The sequence below is a fragment of the Anarhichas minor genome, unplaced genomic scaffold (assembly GCF_050575085.1).
Source record: "Anarhichas minor isolate MPS153535 unplaced genomic scaffold, ASM5057508v1 ptg000058l, whole genome shotgun sequence".
Taxonomy (NCBI): Eukaryota; Metazoa; Chordata; class Actinopteri; order Perciformes; family Anarhichadidae; genus Anarhichas; species Anarhichas minor.
Genome location: NW_027466504.1, coordinates 14,317,344 through 14,342,430, shown reverse-complemented (window position 1 = coordinate 14,342,430; position 25,087 = coordinate 14,317,344). Strand labels below are relative to the sequence as shown.

The following is a 25,087-nucleotide window of genomic DNA, read 5'->3' as shown; positions in this document are numbered from 1 at the left end:
GCACAACTCTAACCCATTTATTGTGTCCGTTTATTACTTCCTGTTACTCTCTCAACAAAAACCTGCTTATTTCATGAGCCTGCTCCCAAAGGATGTCATCCTCCTTTCCTGTATTAATCAAAGCACAGGAAAGAAACAGATTTTCTCTCATCAAACAACAGCAACACAAGGAGGAGGTGTAGATATCAGAGAAAGAGTAGCAAGAAGAATAAAAACACACTGCAGGGACAGAAGAAGAAGAAGAAGAAGAAGAAGAAGAAGAAGAAGAAGAAGAAGAAGAAGAAGAAGAAGAAGAAGAAGAAGAAGAAGAAGAAGAAGAAGAAGAAGAAGAAGAAGAAGAAGAAGAAGAAGAAGAAGAAGAAGAAGAAGAAGAGACAAAGACAGGGAGGCAGAGACTCCTGGGACGGACCGACGAGGCTGTGGAGAGAGGAGCTTAATTTCCTAACACCATCTGCTACCATACCCTGGGTTGAAAGCTCCACTTATGTCAAACCTCCCACAACCGAACACCAGCAGAGCTCCGCGGAGCTGTGGGAGACTCCGCTGTCTTTTCCTTGTCGGTCCCCTGCACAGGATTCCTCCTCCACACCTATGCAACCCACACACACTCTCATCCTCCACAGTGGCACCAACACACACTTTAGCTGAGATAAATGAATCTGCCTACTGCTATCATCTGGGTCATGGAGGGTTTAAGACTCTGTACAAGGCAGAAAATAAAGCATAATTACTTGGGCACCAATATGTTAGATGCCCTTGTGCTCTCCAGGAAAAATGGATTTTCCTTTAATATATTCACCTTCATGCCAGGTCACTGTCCACTCAATCAATGGGGTCTTGATACAGTAACTCCTGTTTCTATTGTGTTGGGAGTCGAAATGATCTTGATAAACTGTCCGTGTTTAATCTTTGCCGGCTGGCATCGATTGAAGCAAAGCCCACAGGGAATGCTGGGTATATATAGGCCCTTCTACTGGGAAAGAAGGGCCCACAACTCAAAATGTGTCAATGGAAGTGCCTCCAAGCCACTGGTTTTCCCTTTTTTCCTTGTAATGGAGGCACTGAGGACTCTGGTGGTGAAGTGTCTGGCCTACATTCACGACTCAGTAGAGATATGGAAATATGTCAAATTGTAGGGATGACGACAATTGTATGTTTGTTAAATATAGCTTAAGTGCAGTCCCAAATAATAATGCTTGAGGAGGGTGTTACCTGCAAGAAAGTGAAGGTCAGAAGTTATTTCATGTATGTACTTGTATTTCCGCAGCTTCTTAAGGGAAGTAAATGTTTCTCCCATGTCTGAAACCTTTCTTCAGGGCAGACCTGGTTGCAGTTCCTGCATCCACAACGTGAGGAAATGCTGATATCCATAAAATAGCAGGAGACAGTGGGGGTGGGGGGTTACCCCCGAGGACAGACCATTCCCTGGCATTTTAATCACTTCTTTTACACGCTCGCTCTGGGTGTTTCTATGCAAATAATCCGAAAAGGTCACGCAGCAAAGAGGGATATCTATTCTGTTCCAAACGGTGTTTATAAACAGAAAATGGTAAACGTCCACGCAGAGACTCGCTTATCTGTGCTTCAGCCATCTAGGATGAACTACTGATTCATATTTGATCAAACTGGTAAATACTTTTAGTAACTGCTTCAGTGCATCCAACTCGTTATGCATTTTCATCAGTGAAGAGAGTCCTCATGTGGACATCTGGGTTACTACAGCTAAATCCTTAAACCAATGCAAAGCACCAGTGCAACACTAATATGTTCACATTAAAGTTTACCGGTCATAACGGGACTAAAGCTACCAATAAGAAAATCAAACCTTAAAAATCAGAGAAAATTACGTTAACAAAATAGAGACAAATATCCTTAAAGTGGTCAGCACATTCTGAAGACTATGTTAAAAAAATAATAATAATTACAAGCACTTTATAAGCCCAGTAAGTAATTTATATTTGATGTTATCAAACCCAGTTAAAATGGTAAATAAATGAATGGCTGAGAATGAAAACAGTTGTTTGGCTGCTGTGAAGTAGTGTCCCTGCAGACACTGGATGTCACTGTCAACATTCTAGTTTGTTCAAGTCAAACATGAAACCAAACACTAAAAGTACACTGATGTCAAAGTGATGGAAGTTACTTGAGGATGGCAGTCTACAAACACAACTTGAGTGACTGTGAGTACTGAATGCTGTAAACAGTAATTCAGACATTTACAGAGACCCTCAAACCTACAGACCTGTTCTACAGCCGTGGGCCTTAAAAGATGTAAGCTGAACACAAAAATATATCAAAATGAATGGACGTTCAAATGAATAAACCCACGGATAAACATTTTTTTTCCAATTTTTTCCAAAGTTTATTTGATGACAATATACAAGAACATCTTGAGCACGGAGACCCTCCCTGGTTGTCCGGGCTCACTGTGGGGAGAGAACAGCAGAATTAATACCAGAGCACATTTAAATCTTACAACAACAAATGGTAACTATGTTTGGGCAAAACAAACAGTTTTAAGACCAACATCATAGTTGGAAGCTTTGTAAAACATCATGACTGGAGTAAGACATTTTCAGGAAACATTTCTGTGGTGATTCACACACTGGCAGGCTTTTAGCTCAACTGACCCACTCAACACACTACAAAACTAAGATCCACATGCTACACTCAAGCTCTGCCTCTATTAACTAGAGATGTGAAGCATTATCAAAGCACTTCGTCTCTGTGTAAATGTAAGGCAGAGTGTGCAAAGCCTAATGGATATGCCCATTATCGTGGTACAAAGGACCGGGGGAGAGGGAAAAGCCTATTAGCAGGGAGTTTGAAACAGGGGAGGGGGGGCACTGAAGGAAAAGTCGAGGGGAAGGTAAGGTGCATCATGCATGCACAGCTCAGGTCTTTCAGCTTTTGATGTGCAACACAATGGCACACCATGCTTGTTCAGCTTCTATACCTGCACACTGACACTTCACTTCTGCAAAAGAAATCCACGGGATGCAAAATCGAGAGCAAAAGACGGAACAAAATAATGTCAACATGCTGAAAATAAAAACATGGAATAGAAAAGATCTCTGAATGGATTTGTCGCAGCTGTACTCAACAGGTCAGTCAGAACCAAGCCAATGGAAACTATGGTAGATGCGGCAGGACGGTGCCAATATTTAAAGAGCCAGTTTGTGCCGTAGCTATTACAGTCCAGCTGTGTTGTAATTCAGAGATCTATTCTACGTGACTTTAGAACAGTGACTTGTGCTATAGAGGGAACAAGAGTATTTAGGGTTCTATTGAAACAAAACTACACCTGGAGGTTTCACAGACACTACGCTTTAAGTTATTTCCTCTTTAGGCTGTGGGATCTCCTAATACAGTCGTTAGCTTCTCAAAACACGGTCTAGAACACTACTAGATTCCAGGTCAAGCTAGAAATTGGTATAAGGAGAAGGATGAGCCAGGACAGTATTCACTAGTGGGTCAAATCCTTTACATCTGATGCATCATGTACATCCAGGGGATAAAGCACTAAGGCTTTGGCTCTCAGGTGGGTAGGTGAGGGTGTAAAGGTAGGAGACTCCTGGATTATCTACATACTACAGTTGGTCTATTTATTACCTTCTACAGTTCCCAAAGAACATTTGATATGATTGAAAAGATGGAAAAGAAAATTCAAAATAGTAAAAGTTGTGAGCAAAAAAATAGCAGGAATGGTTGCAATGAAAGTCAAGAAATAAATCAAGCGCCCTGAATTGAATTATGTCTTATTTGACAATAAATACATTATATTTCCTTGTAGCATACTATCACAGGAACACTGCGAGTCCATTCTGTTAACAAAGCCAATGTTTACGCATGTTTAGTGACTGCTCATTTGGTAGAAAGTATCTAAAAACGGTCACAATACCTTTTTGCCAGCAGCGCCCACACTGGCCTTCTTGGTGCCTCGTACTTTCTTCATTCTGTTCTTGCGTTCCTTGCGCTGTTTCCTGGAGGTCTTCTTTTTCTCATAGAGACCGTGCTGAGGAACACAAATGAACACGCGTTTCATTTGACTTCATACTTCAGCAAATCATAACCTACTTGTTAAAAATATCTTCACAATGATCACATTACTTGGTGGCAGCCATGTGTTACAATGCATGTGTACTGCATCATAACATGGATTAATGACAGCTAATCATGAGACATGAAAAGCTGAATGAAGTGCTTTAAAATATTTAGGGTCTACATTGGGCCTTTAATTAATAAAAAATAACTCAAATTGTGCATACAAAAGATGACCTGCCTCCAAATGACTGGGCTGTTCCCACATTATCCACCATCGATGTGGGATGTTAATTATGGAGAAGCAACTTGCATTCTATGGTATAACTTTTCATACCATCAGGAGCCTATATATTATATATATGTATATTCAGGGGCTGACCACTCAGAGGGGAGTGAAGAGCCTCTGCAATACAGAACGTTAAGACAATTCGGCTGCATGCTGTTGAAGAACGTGTAAGAAAAGTTGAAAAGGTGATGCCTTCTGCAGTCAAACACCATCGTCTACCAAAGAGTTCACACAGACGCAATGGTTCAAGACTCACTCTGGCCAGTCTGTGTTTGGGCTCGTTCTTCTTAGCGTAGTCTAGAGAGTCGTACACCATCGCAAAGCCTGTTGTCTTGCCGCCACCGAACTGAGTCCTGAAGCCGAATACGAACACGACATCGGGGGTGGTCTTGTACATCTTGGCGAGTTTCTCCCTGATTTCAGTCTTGGGGACCGTGGCCTTGCCGGGATGCAGGACATCGACGACCTGCAGAGAGAGAGACAGGAAGTGAATACATGACTGTTATCACAGAAAAACTCATCTCATGGTGGCATCAGCACAAGTAACACTGCAGAGGTGTTTCAAAACACTTACCATTTGCTTTCTCTGAAGCAGCCGGTTCGTCATGAACTTGCGGGTCCTGACTGTCACTGTGTCATTCTGAAGGAGGGAGAAAGCAGAAGATGATGCACACTAATGGACAATATTTCAACAACTCATTTCCAGCCTGAAATCACTGATCTCAACACTAAAAAACAGGCCCAGCATTAATTTGCAGCGTACCTCACCAGGTATCAGTACATGCTGTCACATGATATTTTAGCTTCTCAGTTGACTAACTAGCTAATATAGCTAGCTAAGCAGGACACGTATGTTTCCACGGCCTCAATGCAGCCCCGTCTCTAAAACAACCATGTGCCAGTTGATAAAGCTGAGCAATACTACCGCAGTTTAATTTCCCTGTTCATGCAACATGAGGGCCATGGCTACCAGTGTAGTGTATGCTAACGTTGTTAGCTGGGAGCTAGGACTTCAAGTCCATTTATTGACAACCAATACACGTCTAAATACTCCTTTGAGCATCAGTGTAGTTTAACGAGAATTCATGGAGAATACAAATTAATGTAAACACAAAGAGGAAAGTATATGAACCATCCCAAAGGAGGTAAATACAGTGTGTGTATAGCGTCCTGACGAACAACTGGGTTAGCATTTGGATGGTGCCGCTGAATTTCCTCTCAGCTAGCGTCAAACCTCATCAATATCGAGCTTATACTATAGCGCACACTTAAACCATCACTTATAGGGAATGGAATGTGTTCAGATGGACGGATGGCCTCGATGATCAACGGATTATACTTTATATTCTACCACCAGACTCACCATCTTGACGCCGGGCTCGCTCAGGGACGTAGAAAAGGAGGAAGGACCAGCAGGCGACCGGATTAATGCCTGCACAGAAATGAGTGGGCACCTACTTGCCTTGCCTGACGTAAAAACATAGTCTAAGAACTCGGTGAAAATGTTTTATTGTTTTTCTTTCAGCAAACTTAATATAGAGCTAGTACATGATATAGTCTTTATAATACATTACAAAGAATTAACCTATTCGCGTTCGCGTATTTAGGCAAAGCCTGATGTTTTTTCTCCGCCAACAAAACAATACTTTTTATTTCTGCATTCATGCTGACAGATCTATAGCATTCATGAACATTGAGGTAAAAACACAAGCTGGGCCGTTTAGATGTGTAAATTGTAAAAGTGTAAAAGTACTGTGGATAAACTGACATGTAGGAAAACGTCACCTGCGGTTCCTCTTTAGTCCGCTGGACGTCAGTAATGTGCGTCTGAATATTAGTTAGTGCCATTCAGTTCAGAGGATGAGGAAAGCAAGATGTCAATAACCACATTATTCATTGTTAAGGTAACTAATGATAATAACAAACACGTTGTAATTATGAAAATGTACATAATAATTGTGCACATGTCTGGATGAACCTGTTAAAGGGGCCCAGGGCCAGAATTGGATGTTGGACCCCCACCTTCACCCCTCACCTCTGTACATTGTGCATGTACCCTGTCACCTTTATGTTTCCATGGAGTTGAGTACATTGCACATAGCAGACTATGCATGCCAGCTTTTTAATTTACCCGGACACCCAGAAACCTACGAGACAGTTGATTTTGTACTGCAGTGGCGTAAATTCATGCAATTAATCAAAGAACATCACATGTAGTTCACTGCTCCCTATACAGTTAGTTGTCCAAATAAAGTTCCATGAATAGAAAAATGAATCGAAGTGTGTGTGAAGAGGTTTTATTTTTAGTTTGGTAAGGAGTACTTTTGATGACATTTCAGATGTGGAAAGAAGGCTCCGCTCTGTTGCACAGCATGAGTCAGTGTTACTGAGGCAACATACTGAGAAATATCGTGGTAAAAATATACAGAAGAGATTCCTGCTCCGTATTGAAACATTGTAAGAATATTGGCCTTTACTTAGTCATGTTAAACGATTCTATCCGTGTTGTTGTCACATTAGAAATAGCTAAAACCACACCAAACAGATCATTAAAAACACAACATCTAATTTTTTTGGTTACGGAACTTTATTGATCTTGCAGCAACAGAGTTCACTGGCATTGGAGTTTCATTTAAAATAAAGTTATACTTAAAATAAGAGCGGAAAGTTACAGTAAGTTTTGTTTCAAATCTCCTTCAACACACAATGTTCAGCCCTCATTGTCGAAACCAAACTGATTTGAAATAAATCTGCAATCTGAATTATGATGTTGTTCTACAAAGTTTTACCGCCAAAAATACTCAATGCAAATTGGGTTCAAGCGACCCCTAAATGTATTTGTCACCAAACATGGTCAGAATTAAATACAAAGCCAAAAAGAAAAAAAGAAAACCTTTGATAGACATCATTTCAGCCGTTGTACTCCTGGTGATGTATTGTCCAAGTAAAGAACTGCTACTTGGACACGGTACAATTAACAGACATGACTATGATTAAAAAAAAACATAAAACACATTTGTTTTGCCAAATTGCCAAGAACAATGTTACCTGTTCAATGTTCCAGTGAAAAAATAAACATCTGTTGGAAAGTACAAATTGATGACTAGGAACCTAATTGTAGTGTCTGCATTTGATGTAAAGTAAGGCATGGACAGACAGGACACATGGAAGGAATAATGTTGAGGACACTGGGGACAGATATGTGCTGTAGATGATCAAGCCTGATGCAAACAATGTCTTCTGGTTCTTTGACACTTCATTCAAAGGCTTCACAGTGCTGACACCCAAACAAATACCCCCAATACTAAGAAACTAAATAAAAAAATAAAATGCATATAAAACATCTGGATATTTTGTGTTTCAAAAATCTAGCTTTTCACCCCAAAAATTGCCATTGTGATATCAACCATTTCCACGTTAATCTAAATGTTTATCTGGTCTAGATATTAAAATAAAAACACCTGCCAGATGTTGCAGAGTAAAACCTCCTTTCTTAGAACGATCAAATTGTGAACAAAAAGCTTCTGCAAAGCTGGAGACAAAGTGTATTGACTTTTCTCAGCAGGAGGAATGTGCACAAACAATACTAGCAAGGTCACATTAGTGATGATTGAATGGCTTCATTGTTTTACTGTTCTGAAAGTTAATTCACGACAAAGTCACTGCCTAAAATTCATTTTTAAAAAGTTTTTGGAAACTCGCAGAGGCTTGTGTCGGTAATGGAAATTGAAGCATTGGAATGGCATCTTCACCTAATTGCTAAATAAAAACAAGAGCAGCATCCCTTTGCACACCATCACAGGAAGCTTATCAGACCAAACAACCGGTAATAGATTGTGGAGCTTTTCAAGTAGTTCAGAAAAGCAAAAAGACATTCAAAAAAAAATCACTTAAATAGCATGCTTACAAGGGCCTTCAAAACAAAACCAAAGACTGCGATGAATATCAAAGATTTTGACTGATTCTAAGGCCAGTGCTTCCTCTCCCATTTAACGTGGGATATTCTCAGTTGTATCGTGTGCTCTGTTAAAGATCCCGACTCACAGAAAGCTGGAAGATGAGCACTGCAATCTGCTAATTGGACAAAGAATATTCAGGCCGGCTCCCTCATTGTGTGGTTTGTATGTATGATACACTGAATCCCCATGGTTTACACACATTACAGTCAGCAGCGAGACAGAGCGCTAAAGAAGATGGCTGCCATGAGGGCTCACAACATTGGTTTCTACAAGCCAAGCCACTGGCACACGGGATGCCAGGTCATTTGCTTTTGCTGGTGCGGTTCCAGTCGGTTAGATGTCCATTTCAAACTGAGCATCATCACCTTGAAAGCAAAACAGAAGACAACACGGTGTTGAGGACTGTCTGGAACAGGGCTGGGTTGTTTAATTATCACGGTGGTTATTAAAAAGGTGCACTGCGTGATGCCTGGTCACATGTTTGAGAAGAAGACTGGTGGCTGTGCCAACACAACACTCCCTGTTACACAAGTTGGTCCATGCTGTGACTCTTACCGGTTGTGGGCTTGCCATCATGGTTGTTGATGCGGTTGTTGGCTTCATTCTTCTTGTTCTCTCTCAGGACATTTTGGCTGGTCACCCCAGGGATGACAGGCAGGTGAGCTGGATGAGTCCGGGCGATGGGAGAATTACGCCGGTCCAGTAGGAACTTACGATCATAGATGATCCGGGTTCCTGCAACAAAACACATGTAAGTTCCAGTTACTCGTCAAAACGCTGGCCTTCATCCAGAGGGCCCGGATTGAAGCCACCTTGTCTAAAAATGTCTACATTTCTTACAATTAGTCTTTAGTTAAACACCTCTGCCAGTTCCAGTCTATTCTGAGGCAGATGCAGGGCTTTGACAATAAAAAGCAAGTCATAAATAATGTCAAAACTCCCTCTATCATGTAATGTACATGTTATTTGCTTTCTGAATAATGCCTTGCTGGCATCACAGCACTCTTGTTTATTTATCGTTCCCACATTAACCAGATTCACGGACCTTTTTCACAGCAGACAAAAAGAAAAATAACTAATAACAATTGCTCAGTTACAGCGATGCAATATAGCAATTATTTTTATCAGTAACACCTGTGTATGACTGGTCAAAATGTCTGCTGTTTAACTCTGGTTTCACTTCACACTTTTCACTTCCCCCCCCCCCTGCAATTGCTCTGTGAGCCAAGTTTAGTAACCACTGCTTTAGAAAATACTCATATTAATAGTGTCAAAGAAAATGTGTATTTAAATTGAAAATATATGGGCAAATATTTTCATAATCACAGACTTGACATATGACATGATCATAACATGTGTACACATATTCTATACACTGCAATGAATCATATAAATGACATATAAATGATTTGCTTTAAGCTGTTGGTTGTCACATGGGTGTCAAACACAACATTTCCTCCTTAACAGCACGATGCATTTACCAGAATCTCTGCGCTGCAAACCGGCCAATCAGACAGCCGCGAGAGAGCCCAGGGGGCGGGGCTTAGCTTTGTTTTTGTTTTGATCGTGATGACAAGGCAGCCAGCAGGCCACGGTGACATAACATTTACAGGTTTGGTGAGAGTGCAAACCAACGATCATCATCCTCCGTTTCCTCTGTGAATAGAAGCTCGGTAATGATCATCTTACCTCCGGGAGTGGTGGAGAATAAAGTGCCTCCAGGGGTGGTACAGTAGTCATGAGGTAGCTGCGTTGTGTCGTTGATCAACACCGTCCTGGTCGGGATGGCCCTGCACTCGCTAAGCTGACGACTGGTCGACATTTTTCAGCGCCGTTGAGGTGACAAATCCAGCAGCTACAAGAAGTATTGCAGGTGTTTGTTTTTCCCGACGGACGCTGGAAACCCGGGGGCCGTTTCCCACTCTCTGGTCTTCCTAGAAAGCTTTCTCGTCTCTCCTGTCGTCCTCCCAGCCGTCAGCACCGTCCGCTCCCTCAGCAAAGGCAGGAAGAGCGACGAGCAGCGGGCGGATGTGACGTCAGAGGCGTGGAGCATCAGCCTACTGTGTATTCCTTGATTTAAAAACATGTGTTTTCGTTTAGAAATCATGCAGGCTGGTAGGAACTGTGACACGGTTGTCAGATTTCTCCATACCTGAACCCCATTATTCATAAAACGTTCACAATATAACTGACCTCATCTGAATATTCTTCTCATCCAGGAGCATAAATCATTGAAAAATCCACCTATAATCATACTATTTATTTTAATTCCCTAACGCTAATAATAACCAGTGGTGGAACAACTAAGTACATTTACTCAACTCATGCAGCCTAGGCTGCTTTCAGAACATATTTGAGGTACTTGTAGGACAACTTTCCATCTTTTCATCTTCATTATTGTGGGAAATATTGTGCAGGCTATTTTTATTTCAATATAATTATTGGAAATCTTAAGTTACTAGATACTTACTTACTTACTAACTACCAACCAGTATATAGCCTACAGCTTAGCTGATTAATCAATTAGACAAATAGATAGAAAATGCACTGGCTATTTTGATAATGGTTTGTAATGCAAAGATGCCAAACATTTCATAGTTCAAGCCTCAAATATGAGTATTAGCTTTTTTCAGTATCATATGAATTTTTTTTGAAGTTTGGAGAAAAAGTTGGACTGTTGGTGAGACAGAACAAGTATTGTGAAGGTGTCACTTTGGGTTCCAGGTAATTGTGATGCTATATCTCACTATTTCCATAATTTTATCAAACCGAACAATCAATCCAATATTGGAAACAATAATTAGCAGATTGGTCGATGATATAAATAGTTGTTAGTTGCAGTATACAGAATAATTAAAACATGATCACTGATACAATAGTTAAATCCTGCTTTTATATTAATGCATAATGGTTACTGGAGCCATTTTTTTCTGCAATGAGTTCTTTACTTTTAATATATGGGTACGTTGTCCTGATTATACTTACACACTTTTATTTTAGTAACATACTTCAATGCATGTTCGAGGCTGCATTCAAGTGCGTCTCGTAATCTTTCCACAGGTGGAACAATATTAAGTTTCCGCAGTCAGAGGCCGTCAAATTTTGAACTATTTGAAAACACACACACACACACACACACACACACACACACACACACACACACACACACACACGCACACACACACACACACACACACACACACACTTTTGAGAAGATGGAAAGTAACATTTTACAACAACAATTATGATCAATAATTATAATATGTATTTATTAGAGATTTTTTTTTCCAAACTGAAACTACTACTGTTTCAAATCTACTTTAAACTTCAATTCGACCAGACTAATCAAGATGGTTTTAGGCACATTTCTTTGAACGTTCCGTATTATATATGCAAACAATTTTGACATCTGTATATAAAGACATGGATTACCAGGACTGCTCTGCTTTTTGTTTTTCGTCAGTTCACTAATTCTCCCAACATGCACTTAGACTTTTCTGCACCCTATAATTAGTGTCTCTGATGCAGATGCACAAGCCATAAGTCATGTGAGATCATAACCTCAGCAGCTGGTTATAATGAAATAACTAAAAGCTAACAGACAAGATGTATTGACTCAGGACATATATGTTGTAATTATTCAAAGCTTCAGTGTTTAGATATATTTAACCCTCTGAACCCCGAAAGATTGAAATATTGAAAAGCATGTTTTCTTAAAACAATCGCCAAAACTACACCGTTTATCATACTCAGAATCTGAAAAAAAATGATCGTCATATTTACATAATTTCCGACGGTCCTTGAACATATCATGTGTGAAGAACGCTCCCATCAGAAAAAGCAACCAAAACAAAGCTTAAAGTTATATTTAATCAAAAACAACTCTTTTAAAATATCTCCCCAAATAAACCGTTTGCTCTAACACGATACTGTAAAAAACATAAAATTCTATGAGTAAGTCTATGAGAAAATGACCAATACGGCACTTGATTTATTGTAAACATTGTAAATATTATTTTATGGTCTCTACCCTTAGTTTTAAGTCTTCTACAATACAGCCTGGTTTTCATTTAATAAATGATGGTCTCATTTAGAGTATAATAGACCACAAAGCGGAGTATGCTTTAGAAGGGGCTTACTGTGGTTGACAAGTCGCTGCCGCAGAGCCATATACGGCGTATCTACGTCACTCCTATGGTATGGTTATAACCACAATACCAGATGACATCATGTGTCATATTACAACATTTGCATCGCTGTTCATCCATAGGTTTTGTCTTAAATTATGTTTTTATCCACCTTTTTTGTGTATTCCATCTGCTAAATGTTGATAATTCCGATAGCTTCTGAAGGCATCACAAGCAAAGCGCGCATGCGCCGTGCTCTCTCTTTCAACTGTCCCTACTACCTAACGCGGACGTTGCCTTCCGCCGCCGATCCTCCATCCCAGAGCCAGCAGACCTGCACCCAAACATGAGCTTCACAGTGGAAGAGAGGGGGAACCTCAACTCCCTGAACTACCGCTTATTCTTCAGTAAGTAGAAACCGAGTAGAAATGATAAAGTTGTTGTCATCGTTTGCTACTTTGAGGTCTATTCACAAAAGCCCACCGGCTAGCTCTGCGACCTCCCACGTGTCACTTATTCACTAATGTTGCCGATTTGTTTCATCCTATCAGTGATAGTTTGTACTCATGTTCTGACACAAACATCCACTTGTTCGCATAGTCCTAAATACTCGGTTTGAGCCATTTTAATTGGCGCAAACCAGTTTCGTAGGGTACACCGGTGTCCCGAGCAAGATGACATAACGTCACCGTAAAGCTGATCGCAGACCATTCTTGCCGGGTGGACTTTGGAGAAGGAAGTTTGCTATTTTTGGGAAATCTGACGAGGTGCTCGAACACGTCATCGGGCATTAAAATCATAAAAGCTTTGAGTTGGTGAGGCAACGCCCTCTCTGATTATAAGACGTTAATAAACCACATTGGTTTGAATAACACAGAAATGTGAGCTGTTAACCGGTTAATGCTCACTTTAGTAGCACAGACACATTATATACATCATTTTTTACAGTTTTTAAAGACAAGCCCAAGTCAAGCCTTTAAAATGCAGTACTTTAAACACACACAGCCAAAACACACACGGCCTTGGGGCACTACCCTAGATGTGTCATTGCACCATGAATTGGGAGAGGCCATGCTGTACACACAAAAACACATCAACTGTAATCTGTGTTTTTTTCCCCCCATCACGTAACTCCTTCAGCTGGAAGTGAAAGTAAGCAGTAATGAAAACCTATCTGTACTCTGTTGGCAAATCCACTCCACCCGATGATATGACTCGATGTGTTCTGGTGTAGGACACTTGTTGTTGATAAGAGACAGATAAGAGCAGCTCGTCCTCTGTCTGTGTTCATACTTTGTTTCATCTGTTTCACAGAGAATGCTGAGGGAAAGTATGTTTCACCCTTCCATGACATACCAATATACGCTGATGAGAAGCAGGTACGGTAGCATCTGTCCCCTTTACAAATATATATATACATGTATTTTGTGTACCCTTTAAATAAACCCGCTGCTCAACATGTAACCTGTGGTGCTGCCATGAATATGTAGTTTAAATAAGGAGAAAGGTCGGAGTCTATTTCCTGAGGCAACGGCCTTTACTCTTTATTTCCTCAGTGCTGTGTCAATACCTCTTGTGATTGCAGTAGATTAGGTATTATCTTATTGTTATGAAACAATTATCCTGTTAAAGTTTTGACCAAACATGCTCTTACAGAACATCTTCCACGTGGTTGTCGAAGTACCAAGGTGGACAAACGCAAAGATGGAGGTATGAGTGTCAGTTAATCACAATGTCTTTAACATTTTATCCAACAGGGTTTAACATGTTTTCATTAACTAAAAGGTTAATCCGTCATCTGAAAGTTCAAACAGTGGGATTAACCATTAGTACATTTATTTCTAGTCATGCTATGTATTGCATTGCAACTAGATGCAAATGTGTAGTTCTTCGGTTGCAGTAAGACATCACAAAATGCACTTTAACATAAATTAAATAATACCTTTTTTTTGTCTTTTTAGCACTAATCAGTTCTTTTAAAAGTAACAGCAACACAATTGTATTTTCAGATTGCTACAAAAGACCCTTTGAACCCAGTAAAGCAAGATGTGAAGAAGGGCAAGTTGCGATATGTTGCCAATGTTTTCCCACATAAGGGCTACATATGGAACTACGGAGCCATTCCTCAGGTTAGTGTTTTTGTTTTTCCAATTCCAACGTGTCCTCCTGAAAAACTGTGACGGCATTAGATGAATCTTGCAGCGTTTAAAATGTACAACAGCAGAAGTTGTGTAATTGTTCTTAAATTCAGCTGGCATGCTTTGTTGTGTGGCGCTTCAGACATGGGAAGATCCCGCCCACAAAGATAAAGACACCGGCTGCTGCGGTGACAACGACCCCATTGACGTCTGTGAGATCGGCACTAAGGTACGACACTAGCTGATGTTTGTCCCCTTTCATGAGGGCGCTAAGGCACCGCGATTATCGATTTCATTGTTTGTTGTGTACATTTATTTAATTGAAAAAGGCTAATGCTGCTGAGGTCAACAGAAAATGAACTGCAAACTCAAACGTCCTCTCTAGGTGTGTTCCCGCGGGGAGGTGATCAAAGTGAAGGTGCTCGGGGTCCTGGCCATGATCGATGAGGGAGAGACTGATTGGAAAGTGATTGCAATCAATGTGGAGGACCCTGAGGCCGGCGACCTGAACAGTAAGAACCCTCTTCTCTTTTTTTTCTTCGTAGCAGTCCTCCATCAGTCGTACTGAACTCATTATATTGTCCTCGTTCAGACATCAGTGATGTCCAGCGCCTGAAACCTGGTTACCTGGAGTCCACGGTGGACTGGTTCAGGAGGTACAAAGTGCCAGACGGGAAGCCGGAGAACCAGTTTGCGTTCAACGACGAGTTCAAAGACAAGGTCTCCACCCTAACACGCCCTTATTCCACTTTATCTTTCTACTGACAAATGGTTTTGGATTAATCTTAAACGTACTTTCAGTGAACTGCAGTTCATGCCTCTGTCAAACGTGTGCTAACTTCACTTAAACTAGAATTCAATTTAATTACAAACAGATTGTTCTAAGCACGTAACTGTTTTTTTCTGTGTTTCAGGACTTTGCCATTGAAGTAATCAAGAGCACTCACAACTTCTGGAAAGCCCTCATTTCCCAAAAGAGCAGTGCTGGTGAACTGAGCTGGTGAACACTGTTCTTACTACTTTGACCACGGCTGAAATTACAGCTGCTTTTTAGGACAAATGTTAACTGAAGGGTATTAAAGTATAGCTTCTAAACTATGAATGACTGTGTCTTATCATGCAATACAGCAAAAACACGTGTGTGTCGGCCAGTGACAGCCCGTACTACTGTTCAGTGGAGGAGGCTAAAGCTGTTGTCGGTGGAGTAAGTATGATTTTGTTTTTTCCAACACGACGACAGATGTCAATACTTTATTCCTCCATCATAACTGATGTTTCACTCTATTTTTAGACGAGTCCTTGTGGAAAAGAAGAACCCATCCCCTCATCAGGTAGCTTTTCAAAGAAAATATTCCTGTAAATAATACATTATTTCTGCTGAACATGATTAATCTGATGTGAGATTGGCGTTTTGATTTGCAGTAGAGAAATGGTTCTACTATGAGAGGAAGTAAACCAGCAGCGGTTTGGATTGGAGCAGAGTGAAAGGCTCATCTCTCGTACTGGAAGATGGTCTTACCAATGGGAACCAATGGGATGTCTGGGTCTGGGCTGGCTGTTTCCCTGCAGATGGTTAGATGTTTGATACTGTAGAAAAAGAAAAAGTAAAAAAAAGTACTCATGTCTTGACCAATTCATTTTCCTTATTTAACATGTCTTTGGAGATGTGCTGTACTACTCTTGTAGATACTTGTGCCATCATGTATGAGACTCTGAACTGCTTAAATAAAGCTTCTCTGGTTAAATTATCGTCAAAGTGGGATTTCTTTGTCTGCAACAGAATCTATTCTGAATCAGGAGATGAGCACTAGTTTCTCTGTTGCTGCCATGACCTCACGTTTAATGAGCAGAGCTGTTAGTGAGAGAACTTTAAGGAAATCAAGTTGAAATTTGCTTTATCTTTAAAATACTGCTTTGGACTGAACTTCTCTTTGTTATAAGGCTGCCACCTAGTGTTCAGTACCCTACATTACTTTTCTTTTTTGATGCATTTATTTACGGCTATACTTAATGTTTTTTACATTAATCTTTGTGATGTATGTTATAATAGGTAATTCCTCCGTCTTAATTTATTTGTGATAAACCTATACCATCAGGCATATGCTCTTCCTTTTCTTATTTTCTAACAGTTTATATGGACCAATAAAGAATAACAAATAGGTATAATAGAAAAATTACTTCCAGAGTTTTTTTAGTAGTCCACACGGGGAATTTTGTTACTCAACATTTACAATGAAATACATTTTTGGGACCTCACATTCAAAATACACGGTCATATTTAACATAACTTTACATTGTGCTTGAGGACTTCATGTTTACCTGTGTCTAGAACATTGCATGTGTTAATATTGTTTACAATTACGTATTAAACATTCCCAAAATAATCAGCAGTAAAAATAGAGTGCGCGTTTATGGTACATTTTTAAGAAAACCATTACTGGCATGAGCCCCGCCTCCCGCGCGCTCTACATGCCATCCTAGTGACGTATTTCCGGCTATCTGTCAAACCCGTAGGCTACATGACGGTCGACGGGACAGGTTGGACCAAAAACCAACTGACGGGCAGTTCATAAATACGACAGACAAAGGTAATTCCCCCAATGTATATGTCAGGCTGACGTTGTTTCAGTCTCCGCGTTTTAAGTGTATTGTTCTGCTTGTTGAAGCACTTTCCTGACATTATGAAGGTTTAGTTCAGCGAGTCATTGCACATCTCTTTGCGCGTATGTTGTTTACTAAATGTATCATTGTTTACTGTATGACAGCTGATGTCGCTACTACGAGCTTCACGTGATAAGCCCAACTGTGCCAGTAAAATCGCTGAAACTAACATTTCCGAGGAGTCCAGTCATGACTTGTGTGGCCTGTTTTATGTTGTGATACATGTATATTTATTTTAGAATACTGGTTTGAGATTTGCACGAAAACCTGGTGGGATTCCATGAATACCGACATTATAGAGGGTTACCTGAAGTACACGCTGCCTGTTGTGTTACAGTGTTTATTCCATAGACGTTGGATTTAAATGTCATACTTTATAAATGGAAGTTTGGTGTTTACAAAAGGACCCAATACTGAAACACTGCATGATAAGTAATCAACAGTTGGGTATTTTGCCGAAGCCTTAGTCACTGAAGGCCTCACTATTCATTGCAACAAGCACATCAAGTCTCATATAGAGTGACAGGTGTGTGTGTGTGTGTGTGTGTGTGTGTGTGTGTGAGTGAGTGAGTGAGAGGGGGAAGCAGGGGGCGACTGCCGAGATCAAGTGTCCTTGCCACAACCCGTCATAAAAATAGTCAAAGGAAGATCAGCGTAACTTAGTGAGACCGCTCTGAGAAACAAACTATCTAAAAATCAGTTGAAGCCTGTTTGTGGTTTAGTTTGCCCTCCTTTCCTTTCATGCTTTAAAGCTTGTGTGATTACACAGAGTTTACATACCAGCAGCGTAATCCAGAGTCGGGAATAATGATTAACAATGAGCTTCAGTGCTAGATTCTGTCATTTTGCAACACTACATTAAATGCTATACTTATTTTCTAGCTCATTCTGTCTTGATGTGCTGTGACTTGTTTTCATCTTCTCATGTGTGCTTATGAGGGGAGAGGAGGCTCCGTTAAGGTCCGACAGCCATTTGAACTAATCACTGTCCTGGGCTGTGTTCTTCATTGATGTGCTATAATGAATAATTTCAGTATGATCTGTATTGCAGGCAGTCCAGAGAAATGTCTTTTATTTTTAACTGGATCTACAAGAGCTTCAGCAGTGTCTTGCAACTATTAGGTAAAGTACTGCACATATACTAATACTATATTCTAGCCTTAAGCACCAGAACTTTGTCGTCATGTAAAATAAATTGACAGACCCAAACTAAAATGGCTGTAGCTCATGAACCACACTGAATGTAAGCATGGATGAGGTCTGTCCAGAGAGCAAACTTCCCAACGTTGTCAGAAACATTATATGTTTGTCATTTTTAAATAACTGTCTGTCCCTTTGTCAGTAGAGGTCAATGTGTACAAACATAGATGTAGTAGAATTCCCATGTAGGGCCTCCCTGTCCTCCTCCAGCTTACAGTGATCTTATTTTAAATGAATATGGTTTGTTTTCGTTGTATCCTCAGGGTTGTACAAGAAGAGTGGCAAGCTAGTGTTCCTCGGACTAGACAATGCTGGAAAAACTACACTCCTGCACATGCTCAGAGACGACCGGCTGGGACAACACGTGCCAACGCTGCATCCAAGTACATTCAGCGATTTGACATGCCGCCAGTTCTGCTGTCAGTTTTGTTCCATCGCTTGTCTAAAGCCAGTGCTTCCCCTCTGTCCTCAGCATCCGAGGAGCTGACCATAGCTGGGATGACTTTTACAACGTTTGACCTGGGAGGTCATGTACAAGGTAGGAATAAGAAAGATGCAGTTTGATGCCCTGGCAGCTGTGTGCACGTACATGCTGACATTGTGTCGCTCTCACAGCACGAAGGATCTGGAAGAACTACCTCCCGGCCATAAACGGTGTAGTCTACATGGTGGATTCTGCAGACCATGAGCGACTAGCAGAGGCTAAAGTTGAACTGGATGTAAGTTAATTATATTGGTTTCACCTGTATATGACGCTCAACGCAGTTCTCTTTGGTGTATATTTGAACCCTTTCTGTCCGCAGGCCCTGTTGACGGATGAAACCATCTCAAACGTCCCGGTTCTCATCCTGGGGAATAAGATAGACCGCCCCGAGGCCATCAGTGAGGATGGGCTCAGAGGAATCTTTGGCCTTCATGGACAGACAACTGGAAAGGTAATCCACACATGAGAGATTATGTGGGAAAGCAGTAGAAACACTAAAACAGCATGTTTCCTATAGTTACTCCTTTCTCTGATATGACTTCATTAAATAGCACGTTTGTGTCCATGCTGCCTGGTCGTTCAAGGACATTTTCACTGAATAATAACAGTGTGTTTCACAAATCTTGCAATGCCAGATCATACCTCTCTTTCAGCACAGAAGAAAAGTGTTATTTTTCGGGTTATCAGGTTTAGGATATCGTACATGTTCTCTGTCCATGGTAAAATAGGTTGAAATGTGTCCTTTTGTTTCTTTTCAGGGCAAAGTGTCACTGAAGGAGCTGAATTTGAGGCCAATGGAGGTTTACATGTGTAGTGTGCTGAAGAGACAAGGATATGGAGACGGTTTCCGCTGGCTATCCCAGTACATTGACTGATTCATGCTCTTTTAACAAACCCCATTCACCATGCTACCTGCACACAGAAAGACATGTTCCACTAAAAAAAAAAAAACCACCTGCCATGGAGATATTTTGTTACCTACACCATATTTAGGGCTTGAACTGTGCCAGTAGGAAATGTGTTACGAGTGTTTTGTGTTAATATACTTTGTATTCTTCATGAGTTCAAAGAAATCTATATCAATCATACCACGGCGAGTCAAAGAGTAAGTAATGAATCATCCGTCTGTATTGTTCAGATTGAGTGTGGAGAATAATCTCCATGGTGTGGGTTCTACCTTTACTCAAAGCCGGTAGAGAATTCTGTCTGCCATATAGAACATGTCGTCGCTGTGAACCAGTTTCTGACCCGGGTTTATTTTTAGCTGCTGGTGTAGATTTACAGTGAAGGTCAATTTGGTTAACATTTTGAGTTTGAGGTTACTGTGATTGAGAGTGAATATTATAATTATATCTTTATGTTTACCCTACTTATTTCAAACTAATGGGAATCTTGAAGAACCGTGAGATTTTTCATCCAAGGAGATAGGTTTTCTGGAAAGTGCTGCAGAGATTTGGTGCCATATTTGTTATTAAGAAAAGTGTTAAGACAGGAGCCTGCTACCTCCAAGGATACGGACAGTTCTACTGATTTCATGTTTTTTCTAATTGTTTAAGGGTTTACAACTGGAGGCCAATTATGTGACCACAAGTGCATTAACTGACATTTTGCTGTGTTGAGCTTTATTTGATAGCACAGAACAGTGTCTAATAATTGCAGTATATGTAAACTGCATAAGCACAGCCAGGTGATGTGGTGGATGCCAAACTACCGGTTTTCATGATAGTTTATTGCTGTGAAACAACTCGAGTACTTTGTGACTAGTGGCTGCTCAAAACATGCAGTGATATTATGAGAGTACTTGGGTGGTGCATACAAATAGGGCATGCAAAAGATATGCATGAAATTACCTCTTAGTGCAATATTATACATAATTTTGTATATAAGCTCTTATTTATATTTTGCAATAAAAATGTGGCCTGCCTTATATTACATCAAGCCTTGAGCTCTGACGTAATGTATCCGTTACAAAAGGCAGGTCATATTGTTATTTAACATGTGAAGTTTGAGCCTAATAAATATTTTTGACAATCCTATGAATCTTTCTTGTCTTGCAAATTTGTATCCATTTTGTCAAATGTATTACTACACCATAATATCATTATTATGGTCGAACTAGTTTTAAGATACTGTTATTACAAATGTAAAAAATGCTTAAAATCTACTGCTAAGAAATAATTAAACATCTAACCCAGCTAAACTAAAATTCCTATAAAAGGAAACCTATATTGTACAGTGTTTGCAGTATAATTTAACATGTACAGCTGACCCAAAAGTAGTCCGTAATTTTGGTAAATATAGTAGTCTGTTCAATTTATGCGGTTCTCTGCTTTCTTAGAAAAAAAAAAAAAAAAAAAAACTATAAACAGGCTGCAATTATTTCATTTTTTGCCATTAAAACGCCAGGTTTTAGATATTAGTTAATTAAAAGGTAATTTAGGATACTTTCAAACATTCATTTTTTCAAATGATCCCCAAAACATTCAAATAACTAAAAGGTAGGTTACAATGTAGCACAATAAACTATGTTCCCGCCTCCTTATTTCCCATTGGCTCAGAGCTTTATCATCAACATTCGGACCAATCACATTACTCTGTGGGTGTTAGTTCTTTTCTCGTGGACCAATGAGACTCAAACAGGAAGCTAGACGACAGAATCCACGCTATGAAAACACTACTGTGGATACTATTAGCGATAGAAGAGTTAAAGTTTAAACTCGGAGTCAGTTTGCTAAACCACTACAGTATGGAGTCTTGTGTAACCACTGGACTCTGTGCAGCCTTTCAACGAGTCTTCTAGTCACTTATGCAGTAGCGTGGTTAAAGTTCACATGCATCATGGAGGTACAGGAGGTGGAGAAGTGTTGCTGTGTCGTCCAGGTGTTTGAGGCTTTTTCAGCAAAGAAACCGGTGAGCTGCAGCGGAGTTATCGTCCACCGTCAGTCTGGTACAGTGCTATGCACGGGCGTCCCGTTTTCCCGTTTTACCACCGACAAAGAGTCCCTCTCCTCGGACCACGGGTTCCTGTCACCGCGCAGTTTCAGTGAAAAACTTAAAATCCGCGTCAGCTTGTCCTCACCCTCCCGGAGCAAAACAACACCTCACCGGGAGGTCGCGGCCGAGCTGCTGATGCTGGTGAACTGTCTGGAGTTTAAACGGGCTTTCCAGACAGTTTTCCAAGAGGCGGACAAGTGGCGTTTCTACATGGACGAGGAGGACGAGGAGCTGATCGCAGACGCGCAGTCCCTCAGCTGGTTCGCGGTGCTCAAGCTAAGCGTGGCGGCAGACAGCGGCCCGAATGCGGGGACCATACCCTGGCAGAGCGGCTCGTCTCTCCGTAAAGGCTGCCCGGTTGTTGCGTGCGGCTCACCTTTCGGCTCCCTCTGCTTGGACCTCTTCGGCAGCAGCCTCAGCAGGGGCATCGTCAGCAACCTGTCCGGGGAGGACAACGCCGTCATCCTCACAGACGCCCGCTGCTTGCCCGGTACAGAGGGCGGAGGGTTGTTCGCGGTGAAACGCCCGGACGACGTGCGTCTCCTCGGACTGATCGTGTCTCCGTTTGGGTGGAAGGAGAACGAGTGGATAGGCCTCACGCTGGTCTGCTCGGTCCACTCGATCTTCAGGAACATCATCCGCTGCACGAGAGGTCAAGATCCACTCCGAGGTGTTTGGCTCCATCCGGGTGAGGCGGGCCTCCTCGTGTCCGCCGCGGCCCACGAGACCAGAGCTGTGAAATGCCCCACTGTGTGCCTCGTGGACAGCGGACTGTTCTGGGGCTCAGGGGTGGTCGTCGCCCCTCGGCTGGTTGTGACCTGCCGCCACGTCGTCAACGGGAAGTCGACAGTCAACCTGAAGTTCCATCACAGGGACAGGTGACAGCACATGTTAACCCCTTTAAATGTGGGCTGTCAGGTAGCCCAAACGACGAACTAAAACCTGTTAACCTTCTCAAATCTAGACACTTTGACTATAGCAGGAAAGCCACAGTTGGAACTAATAACCCTAACGATGGCTCTGTCACATCAGAAAGTTTATTTTATTTTAACTTTATCAACATCAGAACGTGAAATTCCTTTTCGCTGTTCAACAGGCTGTAATGTTTCTGATTTGGTACGAACAATGCAGAATATGTAGCCTAATGTTTGCTGTTTGTTTTGGCCACTTCTGTTTCACAGAGTCCATGATGTCGTGGGTGATGTGCTGTTTGCCACCAAAGCCTCCTCACCCTATGATTTGGCTTTGGTGCAGCTGAGGGACTCCGTCACAGAGGCTGTGGTCCCTTGCATGGCTCAGAGTTACAGTCCAGGTTTGACTTCAGTCTTGTTTAGTCAAAATAGTTGTTTTTTGGGAGTAACATCTGGATTTACAGTCGGTGCCAGAAGAGATTGGTCTCTTTAGCCCAAATAAACGGTTATAAGACTGATGTTCAGCTTGGTTTGCCTGCCTGCAGGGGAATCTGTAGTTGTGGTGGGATATGGTGGCTTGGGCCGGAGATGTGGTCCGTCCCTGACCTCTGGTGTCCTCTCCAAAACCATCAGCTGGAAGGACCAGCCTGTGATGCTTCAGACCACTTGTGCAGTACAAGCTGGGACCAGCGGGGGTGCTGTGGTGCGGACACGCTCAGGAGAGCTGCTGGGTAAGAAACCCTGCAACTACAAAATCCTGTACTCCTTTTGATCAGTGGGGGGCACATGATGACCATAGAAAACTATACTGTAACAATGCACCCCTATGTAGAGAGAAGGCAGCTATACACATCAGATCGCTCTGTCTGCAGTGCTGTATATGCATTTTTAAGACTATAAGGATTATTTTCTGTTTTGCAGGTATCGTGTCCAGCAACACAAGGGACTTTGCTGCCAAAGTGACCTACCCGCACCTCAACTTTAGCATCCCAGTGAGCGTCTTCCAGAGATTGTTGCAGAGTTTTCACCAGACAAAGGATGTTAATGTGTTCAGGGTGTTGGATAGCACAGAAAAAGAAGTCGGCACAGTGTGGCGGCTACAGAGTGCACAAAGCCAACTATAACCGAGGACCCCCGCAGCTTGAGATATGCTAGAGAAGAGGATTAGATGGTTGAATCAATATGGATTATATGTATACTCGTATTAAATAATCAAGTTGATATTATGTGTAATATTTTAAATCGTTGCTGTTTCATTCCTCACTTTGTTACAAAGTCAAGTCTGAAGGAGTAAATGCAATTAAAATCATTCATTTATAATGTTCATACTCTCACCCAGAATTATGCAGTAAACTGTGAAATATTGATGTTAAATTGACTTTAATACCTGCTGAGATAGTTTTATTATACTGTAATGTAATTCTATCAATAAAATAGTTTATTCTTGTGATATTTCGGTGTACTCTGGGTACCAGAGAAATTTAGAGCGAAAGGGCTGAATAAAGCAGGATTTAATACCCATATTATTTCTTATGTAAATTCACAGAACACCAGATAAAACAACGGGAGAAAAAGTGCATCAGGTTTCACCTAAACCATTTAAGCCTTAGTCATTTAACAGTTGCAATATGAAGAAAAGACATTACACTTTGAATGTGTTTTAATTTAAATCTGGTTCTGTTACATATGGCTTGTTTTTCGCCAAACGGGAGGAATAATCAGCATTACTTGCTGATGGGTTGCTGAAAATGATTGGTCCCTTTGGGTAGCCACAGACGTGCTGTCAGTATCAGGTATTCAGACATCTGTTGGCAGGCATGCCCACTCACAGCTAACACATTTACGGCTTCACCCACTGGGACATTACCGGATTTCCATTATCACCGAAATGTGAAACTGAGAAATTACATTTCAGAGGATTGGTAACTGTCAGTTTTTACAATACGAAGACGAGTTCTCTTGGCCCGAGCTTCCAAGAATATGCATACACTGAATCTTAACTGTAAGGTTTCTATTTCACTGTTCACAGTGGAGAGGCTTGAGCAATGTCCCGAGGGGGCAGAGGAGGGTTTTTCTAAAGGTATTGTGCTGATATGCAGACTGTATTTCATTTCTGCTGGTTTCCCGTAGATATAAGCTACACTCCACTGCAGAGGGAGGTAAGGCAAGAGCAGAAGTGAGCTGACAATAAAATGTGCTCACACATAGATTTATGTCTTTGAAATGGTAGTTGCTAAGATGGGCTGTATCATTATCTATTATGTTTGTTATTAATATTCATTA

At 41.2% G+C, this 25,087-nt stretch overlaps 5 protein-coding genes across 5 annotated transcripts; 3 read left to right on the top strand and 2 right to left on the bottom strand.

Moving 5' to 3' along the window:
* Nucleotides 1-2,337: 2,337 nt before the first annotated feature.
* Nucleotides 2,338-5,783, bottom strand: rps24 (ribosomal protein S24). The gene is made up of 5 exons (XM_076076728.1): nucleotides 5,694-5,783; nucleotides 4,905-4,970; nucleotides 4,587-4,796; nucleotides 3,902-4,015; nucleotides 2,338-2,426 (listed from the first exon to the last, which is right to left on the bottom strand). Exons 1-5 carry the CDS (start codon nucleotides 5,694-5,696, stop codon nucleotides 2,424-2,426), a joined length of 396 nt encoding a protein of 131 aa, XP_075932843.1. The 5' UTR covers nucleotides 5,697-5,783; the 3' UTR covers nucleotides 2,338-2,423.
* A 1,115-nt stretch (nucleotides 5,784-6,898) lies between these two features.
* Nucleotides 6,899-10,306, bottom strand: eif4ebp2 (eukaryotic translation initiation factor 4E binding protein 2). The gene is made up of 3 exons (XM_076076729.1): nucleotides 9,979-10,306; nucleotides 8,845-9,024; nucleotides 6,899-8,654 (listed from the first exon to the last, which is right to left on the bottom strand). The coding sequence occupies exons 1-3, from the start codon at nucleotides 10,109-10,111 to the stop codon at nucleotides 8,623-8,625; spliced, it is 345 nt and encodes a 114-aa protein (XP_075932844.1). The 5' UTR covers nucleotides 10,112-10,306; the 3' UTR covers nucleotides 6,899-8,622.
* On the top strand, nucleotides 9,868-16,304 carry ppa1b (inorganic pyrophosphatase 1b). The gene is made up of 11 exons (XM_076076727.1): nucleotides 9,868-12,823; nucleotides 13,731-13,795; nucleotides 14,073-14,126; nucleotides 14,426-14,545; nucleotides 14,697-14,783; nucleotides 14,940-15,066; nucleotides 15,147-15,274; nucleotides 15,469-15,554; nucleotides 15,683-15,758; nucleotides 15,846-15,885; nucleotides 15,977-16,304. The coding sequence occupies exons 1-11, from the start codon at nucleotides 12,763-12,765 to the stop codon at nucleotides 16,006-16,008; spliced, it is 876 nt and encodes a 291-aa protein (XP_075932842.1). The 5' UTR covers nucleotides 9,868-12,762; the 3' UTR covers nucleotides 16,009-16,304.
* A 751-nt stretch (nucleotides 16,305-17,055) lies between these two features.
* On the top strand, nucleotides 17,056-20,935 carry sar1ab (secretion associated, Ras related GTPase 1Ab). Its single transcript, XM_076076898.1, has 7 exons — nucleotides 17,056-17,142; nucleotides 18,267-18,337; nucleotides 18,679-18,798; nucleotides 18,888-18,953; nucleotides 19,031-19,134; nucleotides 19,219-19,350; nucleotides 19,658-20,935. The coding sequence occupies exons 2-7, from the start codon at nucleotides 18,280-18,282 to the stop codon at nucleotides 19,772-19,774; spliced, it is 597 nt and encodes a 198-aa protein (XP_075933013.1). The 5' UTR covers nucleotides 17,056-17,142; nucleotides 18,267-18,279; the 3' UTR covers nucleotides 19,775-20,935.
* A 136-nt stretch (nucleotides 20,936-21,071) lies between these two features.
* tysnd1 (trypsin like peroxisomal matrix peptidase 1) lies at nucleotides 21,072-24,254 on the top strand. The gene is made up of 4 exons (XM_076076897.1): nucleotides 21,072-22,771; nucleotides 23,075-23,205; nucleotides 23,350-23,535; nucleotides 23,726-24,254. Exons 1-4 carry the CDS (start codon nucleotides 21,738-21,740, stop codon nucleotides 23,926-23,928), a joined length of 1,554 nt encoding a protein of 517 aa, XP_075933012.1. The 5' UTR covers nucleotides 21,072-21,737; the 3' UTR covers nucleotides 23,929-24,254.
* Nucleotides 24,255-25,087: the final 833 nt, after the last annotated feature.